This window comes from Lolium rigidum, chromosome 7 (assembly GCF_022539505.1).
Source record: "Lolium rigidum isolate FL_2022 chromosome 7, APGP_CSIRO_Lrig_0.1, whole genome shotgun sequence".
Classification (NCBI taxonomy): Eukaryota; Viridiplantae; Streptophyta; class Magnoliopsida; order Poales; family Poaceae; genus Lolium; species Lolium rigidum.
The window spans coordinates 125124735-125133222 of NC_061514.1; the positions used below are offsets into that span (position 1 = coordinate 125124735).

An 8488-nucleotide genomic window follows, 5' to 3' on the forward strand; every position below is an offset into this window, starting at 1 on the left:
TAGGTCTCACTGAAAGGAGCTTTTGTAACAAGTTAGGTTTTTTCAACCTTCTCAAAAGGGATTTTTTTCTACCTTCTCTAAATGACCTCAAAAATCATACAGACGATCTTCTATGCAAAGATAGGTAGATTGTTCCGTTTTTACATTTTTTTGAACTTTTATTTCCCTTTATAATACCCATTTGATTTTTAGGTCAAAACCTCGAAAGTTAACATAAGTAGATGGTGAACCATCCCAAACTTCAAATACAGAGATAGATAGATTGTTTCGTTTATCATTTTTACCATGAATAGTAATGGCTACAAGAAATTGGTGATGGTTTATCATTTTTTGCGTGAAAGTCAAAGACGTGCAATCGTGGACGCGTGTCACGTTGCAGAAGTCCAAGACGTGCAGACGTGCAACGGTGGACGCGTAGTACGCGGGTCACATTAACCACCCCTCGCCTTTATAGACGCGTCCTCGCACTATCTCTGTCACTCTCACTCGCTCACGCAACGCCGCCTCTCTCACGTCCCATCATCTTCTCCAAAGCAAAAAAAACCCTCTCCCTCTCCCTCTCCTCTGCCGGCGAGATGGACAAGGAGAATGCCAATCCCATCGTCCACGACGCCGTCGGCTCCAAGCGCGACGCCTCCCTCTTCGACGCTGTCCCCTCAACGGCCATCGCCGCCGGTGCATCGAAGGCTGCCGCCGGTGGCAGTCAGATCCCGGCGGGATGGGACCCCTATGAGGAGGTGTCGTACGAGGCGCCCCCGAACACCTACGACACCTTCATGGACGACCCATGGAACGAGGTAACTACGGTTTGCTCCCTTTTTTTGTTCCTCATTCCTTTTTGAACCCTATTTTTGCTGGTGTAGATGGATCTATAGATGGATGAGTATTGGGTTAATATTTGCGCCGATTTTATTCCATTTTGTTTTGATCCCTTCTTGATTTCGTTTAAGATTTGGGGTTCGGCCGTTCGGTTAATTTATGCAACTAATAATGGGATCTCAATCAATTAATTTATGCAAATAATCATGGGATCTTAATCAGTTATTTTATGCACGAATCAAAAGATATCAACCGTTTAATTTTGCAAATAATCTGAAATGTGTTCAAGTTCAGATCTGGAATCTGTTTCTTTGCCTATGATGAATCGTTGGGCACAAATCTTTACAGGGAGGGTTCAGCGAACCATTGCTGTGTACAAATCTGTTGTGCATGAGCTTTGGTTCGCTAACCCCTTCCCTATAGATATATAATTGTGTCCACTCTAACTGAGGTTGTCTCTGTTTTTCCTAACTTAGTTATCATGCTCGTTACTCATCGTTGCAACTCATTCACTCATAGTTTCCGTTTGATATGGATCAGCTGTCTGGCAGCGACATCGGCAGCGACGACGAGCACCATGATACCAAGACTCGGCAGGTGCTGCGGAGGCTGCAGGTCGGCCAGTACGTCTCGTACTTCGCCAAGGGTGTCTACAGGTGCCCCTTCTGCACTAGGAGACTCGGCGGCACCGACTTCAACTGCCTCCTCACGCATGCCGAGAACATCGGCAACACCTTCCCCAAGGTCGGCACGACGGTGAACCCCTACTCCTTCCGCGCCAAGCACAAGGCGCTCGGCAGGCACCTCCGCAGCTTCCAGCGGGTGGAGATCGCCGCCGGGCGCATGCCTCCGCTAAAGCCCAAGGTTCCCAAGCGGAGCAACAAGTGGAGGCAGAGCCAGATGGGGTAGGCGGAGTCCTGGACGTGTGTTGTTGCTGCCTCCTCCATTTTGTTGTTAGCTAGGGATCCCTTGTTGTTATGTTGTTAGTATGATGATGTTGTGAAGAACCTCGAACTTGTTACTATGTTGGCTGTTGTATGCAGCTTATTATCTAGGAAGGGATCCCTATTATCTATCTCTATTCTACTATATGACTGTGTTAATTTATCGTACATTACCCTGGAGATTTTCTTCTAGATTTAACTACATACATATGGACCAGAGAGAGTGCTAGATTTGCTGCCATATTGGGCAAACGAAGAGGGCCAAAAGGCAAAATTAATTGAAGAAAGACAGAAATGCAAGCTTCTCTAGATTTGATACTAATTAGGTGAAAAAAGATAGAGAGAAAGAGGGGGAAAAGGTACTCTTAAAAATGCCAATTTGGGCTGAGAGAGACATAACCCAACTCCTGTTCACGTGCAACCAAACGTTGTCTCGTCCTATCCCACGCGGTCCCTTTCTACTAGCCCCACGCGACGCGGCCCCACATGACGCGGCCCCACACGTCAACACGGAATGGTCAACTAAACGGGAATCCTGCCGTCTGAGCTCCTTCTGCGGGTTTCAAACATGGGCTTGGGGAAAGCTGAGGAAAAACTAAGGAGTTGAGGAAAACTGAGTACAACTAAGGACCTGAGGGCACGAGAATAGAAAACCCTTTAAACTATGTCATGCTTTTACACTATGTTATGATGATAAACTTGTTGATGAAGCTATGATCTTAATCTTACATGTTGTGCTTGTCTTAACATTTGTATGAAGCTATGAAATATGTTCATATGTTGTGTTATATATGCAAAGTTTGATGTGTTGCAGCCGCCCACCATCGGCCATTTTTACGGCTCAGAAAAACTGCTCGCATCCGGCATCAGTTTTTTTGGGCATAGTCCCTCCGTCCATAAATAAATGCACATCTAGCTTTAAACTTTGTCCACAAAAGAGTGTACTCCTATATTTCCAATGCACTTTAATTGCTTCTCTCTTTTCGCACGGAAATCAAACCCAATAATAGTGAGCATCTTTTCTCCTTGTTTTCTACAAACACTTAGCTCATTAGAGATGAGAGATACATCTTCCCAATGCATTTTTAACTTCACATCATAATTTATTTTGAAAATCCCGTATGTACACTTATTTGTGGATGGAGGGAGTATGGATAGATCATAGATAGCAGCCACGGCCACGCCATAAACGACGTGGATGCCGCATGCCCTAAACGTGAAATACGGCGCCGCAGTTTGGCGCTGTTGTTAGAGATGGTCTAAATACACCAGTATACCAAACAAGTCGGCCAAACACTTACATCACGCTACAGTTAATCACTAGCCCTATTTGTACATCCAAGATCTGTTTATTTCCTAGCTAACCACTCAATTACCATCTAGTCTAGTGCTAATTTGCAAAAAGAAAAACAGAGGAAAGTAGAAACTAATAAAATCACACGTGCAAAGAACACAATGATGCCAAGCGATGCTACCCTCAACCAGTTCACCTTTCATTCACTGCCTTTCTGTGTGCCTTTCAGACAAGCACGGATCAAATAATTACCGCTGCATGCATGATCTACTTAAACTGGTGACCAGCACGCACACGCAATTTGTCGTACGTCCTAGTGCATGCCAGTCCACCATACAAGGTACATCGGCATGGACGCGATACCACCGCTACTCTTCGTCGCCCTCCTCCTTCTCCCGGCCACGCACTGCTTGCCGTTGCCGCGACAATCCTACCACCTCGAGCTCGCCCGGGTTGACGCCCTGGACACCGAGAACCTCAACCTCACCGACCACGAGCTCCTCCGGCGCGCCATCCAGCGCAGCCGGGACCGTCTGGCCAGCATCATGCCCCGCGTGTCCCCGTCCCGCAACCGCAAGGTCGTGGTGGCCGAGGCCCCGGTGCTGTCGGCCGGCGGCGAGTACCTGGTGACGCTGGGCATGGGCACGCCGCAGCACAGCTTCACGGCGGCCATCGACACAGCCAGCGACCTCATCTGGACGCAGTGCCAGCCCTGCGTCAAGTGCTACAAGCAGCGGGACCCCGTGTTCAACCCCGTGGCCTCCACCACCTACGCCGTCGTGCCGTGCAACAGCGACACGTGCGACGAGCTGGACACCCACCGCTGCGGCAACAGCGGCAATAGCGGCGACGACGAGGACGACGTGTGCCAGTACACCTACACGTACGGCGGGAACGCGACGACGAGGGGCACGCTGGCCGTCGACAGGCTGGCCATGGGCGACGACGTGTTCCGCGGCGTCGTGTTCGGCTGCAGCAGCTCCAGCGTCGGCGGCCCGCCGGCGCAGGTGTCGGGCGTCGTGGGCCTCGGCCGCGGACCCCTCTCGCTGGTGTCCCAGCTCTCGGTGCGGAGGTTCATGTACTGCCTGCCCCCGCCCGTGTCCAGGAGCGCGGGGAGGCTGGTCCTCGGCGCCGACGCCACCGCCGTGCGCAACGCGTCGGACAAGGTCGTGGTGCCGATGTCGAACAACCCGCGGTACCCGTCCTACTACTACCTCAACCTCGACGGGCTGTCCATCGGCGACAGGGCCATGACCATGGTCCGAAGCAGCAGCAGCAACAACAACAACGCGACGACGCCCGGTTCGTCCAACTCAAGCGTGGCGGCGTCTCCTCCCGTGTCCGACAGCGGGGACGGCGGCGGTGGCACGGGCCCGGACGCGTACGGGATGATCATCGACATCGCGTCGACGATCACGTTCCTGGAGGAGTCGCTGTACGACGAGCTGGTGGACGACCTGGAGGAGGAGATCAGGCTGCCGCGCGGGTCCGGGTCGAGCCTGGGGCTGGACCTCTGCTTCATCCTGCCGGAGGGGGTGCCGATGAGCCGCGTGTACGCGCCGCCGGTGTCCATGGCGTTCGAAGGGGACTGGGTGAGGTTTGAGAAAGAGCAGGTGTTCGTGGAGGACAGGCAGAGCGGGATGATGTGCCTCATGATGGGCAAGACGGACGGGGTGTCCATCCTCGGCAACTACCAGCAGCAGAACATGCAGGTCATGTACAACCTGCGCCGGCAGAGGATCACCTTCGTCAAGACCGTCTGCGACTCCGTGCCGTAGATTCATCAGTAATAATCATGTAGTAGTCCGAGATTCCTTCTAGTAGTATCATTGGTCCATCACAAATTTGGACACTCAAGAAGATAGATCATAATGATATACTCTGCAATTAGCTAGCTTCTCTGAACATTCAGATAACTGAACTAGACAATGAGGGCATCAAGCCATCGAAGGAGAAACCACTCCACTCCACTCGCTGCAAATATGACTTACCAACACATGGAAACATGATTTTTCCATATATGGGTACACTTTTGGCAGCGTAGTACAGCATGATTAAAAATAAGGTGATATATGGCTTTTGACAAAACTGGAAATGAAGGAAATGTGCGAGTCAACATCCACAGAACGTACTTGTAGCGAAATAATAAAATGATTTTGGTTTCTACTTTTCTGAATTCCTTCAGTGAAAATAAAATGGAAGGACAAATAATGCTTGTAAGTACAATTGTATTTCCGACAAATAATACCTCATCCTCATTTCCCTTATGTAAGTCTATGGATGGACATGAATATATTAACAACTCACAATCAGTTCAGAACTTATTACAGAAAACAGAAAAAGATGTTCCCAACAATCACTCCTAACTTAATAGTTTTCACCCAGCAAATGAAAGGGTGAGATGCAATATTTTATTTAGATAACATGTCGTCTGAATAATCGCGCACAGCCTTAGCCAAATCCAGAACATGCTGATCCACAACACCTGTCATGAACACATAACTGGTGAACTTGCACTTTTCTAGAAAGAAAAGAAAAAACATAAATGGCGACCTTACCTATTTTGTTCAACGCATCCTCGAGTTTGAACAGATACTCTTTGTTAGGTCCAGTTGGGCCTTCAGCAAGGTAGATTTGCCTGAACATGGCGCGGAGTCACAGTTTATCATAGAAATTAAGCACACTTCCAGTTCAAACAAAATAATGCTTATGTTAAAGAGGTGCATTACTTGGCCATTTCTTCCAATGGAGCAGGACCCAGATAGTTTTCGTTGGCCTCCTTATTTGTTGTAGCTAAATACCTGTAGGTAGAACTGGAATCAGATTTTTTTTTTTACAAAACAGTTGCGCAAAGAGCTCATTTTCAGACTAAAAACCACTTACACCATCACATTTTGGATTGCTGGTATTTTGGGGGAAGAGTCCTGAACATATCAAAAGGCATCAGTAATTACACATTGAACATTCTGGAACAAGAGAAATAAATCAAGTACTAGTTTATACTCATATCTTACTGTATACAAGTCAAGGTAAACCTTCTCATCATATTGCTTCTCTCTTACTTCTAGATACTGCAACATAAATCTGAAGGTAAATAGCCAGTAGAAGAAAGGTAAGCAACTCAAGGTCAGTATATGCGAACACTGATCAAGGACATTATTACTTTCATACTCAGTCGGTATTGCTAGAAGTACCATCTAGACAAAGGTAGCTGCAGATTTTTTTTGATGAATGTTGCTTTGCTCAGGTCATGACTGTTACGACAGGTAAAATAAAACAGCAGAATTACTCCAAGCATGGATTGATTGTGCACAAGTGCCTAATCATGTAATGAATAAACAGCATTGGTGAACAAAACGTATCTGAATACTCTGTTTTCATGTGTGCGTCAGTATGTGTGTTTTTTACCTCCAAAGCTGTCTCCTTATCTTGCTCCTTGGAAATTTTGTAAGCAACTCCCCACTGCAGTTGTACAACAGAAATTCACATGTAAAATCAATTCTAGCACGGAGATGCCAGATCACCAGTCACCACGAAGATGGTACAGATAGAGAATAACATAACAATATATGGAGGGATGCAAAGATATCACTCGTGGCTACGGATTTACTAAACCCATTCTAGGTTTTCATAATTTCTCTGAGATAAGTCAGAGCAGCTAAGACTGACCATTTCAACCTAGCTGTCTAAAGATCATGAAATTGCTTTTGGCCTTAGTATATGTTCCTCCTAGCATGACCTCAGGCACTTCATAAATAACGTTGTCTGATAATCTGATCGAGGGCTTTTACAATTCGCCACACTTTTCTTTACACTTCTATTATTTGCTATATGAAAAGTGTGGCAAGTGATAAAATTGTGGTGGTCAAGTGGCAAATATTAGAAGTCCAGAGAAAAGTGTGGCAAATGATAAAATATCTCAATCTGATCAAGCAACAGTGATGATTGACCAACTATAATTCACTAACAGGAAGGAACTAAAATCTAGGTATTTAAGAGTAGCAGTTCATCCTAAATTAGGCTGTTCTTTCATTCTTTGCGTTGCAAGTGTCATGACACGAAAAGAGAGCTCGGAGCACAGAGTCGAGGAGCGCCGTACGCATGTCGACCCGGGCTGGTGCTCGAGCGTGACGGTCCTCCCTGGGAACTCCGGCGTGCCCCTGTGGTCCGTGCTCCCTGTCGGCCCAAGAAGAAAACTCAGTCAAAGGGTCAACGGGAGAGGTCCTGAGAACTGCGAAAGGTCCGGCAGAGTCAGTTACCCTGGTAGAAGACGCGGCGGTAGTCCCTGACGAAGCCGACGAGGCGGGCGTCGTAGGCGAAGCCCGGGTTCCAGACCAGGGACCCGTAGCCGAACACCCACATCACCATGCCGCCGCCGCCGCCGCCGTCTTCCACTCTTTCTCCGGTGGAAACGAGAGGTGGTTGTTGATGACAGAGTTGCCACCTACGCACTTCCCTGATTGGCCCTGGACTCCTCGTGACAATCGGCAGCGACTGCAAAAGCCTCAAACTGGGCCCTGACAAATTAGACGGCCCACAGGCCTTGTCTTGTTCAAACTCCTCGGCCCGAAGCCAGCAGACTACACGGAAGGTCAGGACCTCCTCTGGTTTAGTACCACATCGTTTGTTTGATGATGTTGGAGAGGATCTCCCGCTATAAAGAGAAGGCAAGGTACAACCTTGAAACTTACTTACCTGGACGGGGTCTATGGCCGATCAAGAAGAGTCATGGCCTAAGCTAGCGGTTCACATTGCACTTAGTGGATGCGCTGGCTTACCATCTCCCTTTTGTGGGAGAGTGGATGTCATAATTTGTGATAGAGGGGGTACGCGTTCGCGCGGCCCCTGCTAATATTTGAATCTAAATTTTGATTTTTTTTCTTGAATTCCAATCTTGCAATTTTCATGTTTTGGTCATTGTTTCTTTCTCCAAGTTGACAAGTTTGTACTTCAAAATTGCTTGGCTTGTTTTCTTCCAGTCTTAAGTGGCATAGTTAATCCACTTCAGTACATAATTTGGTAGTATGAAAAAAGTTTACTTATAAAGTTTTAATTAATGGATGCCACAAGGGGTAACAATTGGCTTAGAGGAGAAAAACTCAGTCCAAAAAGACGTTTGGTCATGCAAGGCACCAAACCCAACTCTGGCTCCATCAAGCAGAAATGCAGAATTGACAAAGTTCACATAACCATCAAATGAAGGCCAGCATTTTCAATCCTAGAATATATTAATTCGAAGTATAAGTAACATTGCTGTAACAATCTGTACTCTGATTGCCAAGCAATAACTTAATTACAAACAAGCTCATCATGTTTTTGCCAAGTAACATTGCAGCAACAATCTACACAATCAACAACGCAGCTGCCGAGAAATAACTTCAGAAGACACTAAGTTTAAACAAAAGGAATCTTGCAGTTTGCTTCTCCACAT

The 8488-nt window shown here is 47.3% G+C and overlaps 2 protein-coding genes and 1 non-coding gene across 3 annotated transcripts; 2 read left to right on the forward strand and 1 right to left on the reverse strand.

The window, feature by feature from the left end:
• The first annotated feature begins 3407 nt into the window (after positions 1-3407).
• On the forward strand, positions 3408-4835 carry LOC124675162 (aspartyl protease 37-like). The gene has a single exon (XM_047211231.1). The coding sequence runs from the start codon at positions 3408-3410 to the stop codon at positions 4833-4835; it is 1428 nt and encodes a 475-aa protein (XP_047067187.1).
• A 504-nt stretch (positions 4836-5339) lies between these two features.
• On the reverse strand, positions 5340-7485 carry LOC124676152 (gamma-glutamylcyclotransferase 2-3-like). Its single transcript, XM_047212227.1, has 8 exons — positions 7317-7485; positions 7157-7233; positions 6466-6519; positions 6072-6128; positions 5941-5981; positions 5787-5858; positions 5616-5695; positions 5340-5542 (listed from the first exon to the last, which is right to left on the reverse strand). The coding sequence occupies exons 1-8, from the start codon at positions 7423-7425 to the stop codon at positions 5469-5471; spliced, it is 564 nt and encodes a 187-aa protein (XP_047068183.1). The 5' UTR covers positions 7426-7485; the 3' UTR covers positions 5340-5468.
• A 259-nt stretch (positions 7486-7744) lies between these two features.
• On the forward strand, positions 7745-7906 carry LOC124679832. The gene has a single exon (XR_006995263.1). It is a non-coding gene; the product is annotated as a U1 spliceosomal RNA (small nuclear RNA).
• Positions 7907-8488: the final 582 nt, after the last annotated feature.

Excerpts from the sequence above, each read along its gene's own strand:
- LOC124676152 (XM_047212227.1), bottom strand. The coding sequence starts at position 7,425 with ATGGTGATGTGGGTGTTCGGCTACGGGTCCCTGGTCTGGAACCCGGGC. Across the intron at positions 6,520-7,156 it reads ACCAGCCCGGGTCGACATGC|TGGGGAGTTGCTTACAAAAT; the intron begins GTACGGCGCTCC and ends GTACAACTGCAG. Across the intron at positions 5,543-5,615 it reads GGATGCGTTGAACAAAATAG|GTGTTGTGGATCAGCATGTT; the intron begins GTAAGGTCGCCA and ends TGTTCATGACAG.
- LOC124675162 (XM_047211231.1), top strand. The coding sequence starts at position 3,408 with ATGGACGCGATACCACCGCTACTCTTCGTCGCCCTCCTCCTTCTCCCG.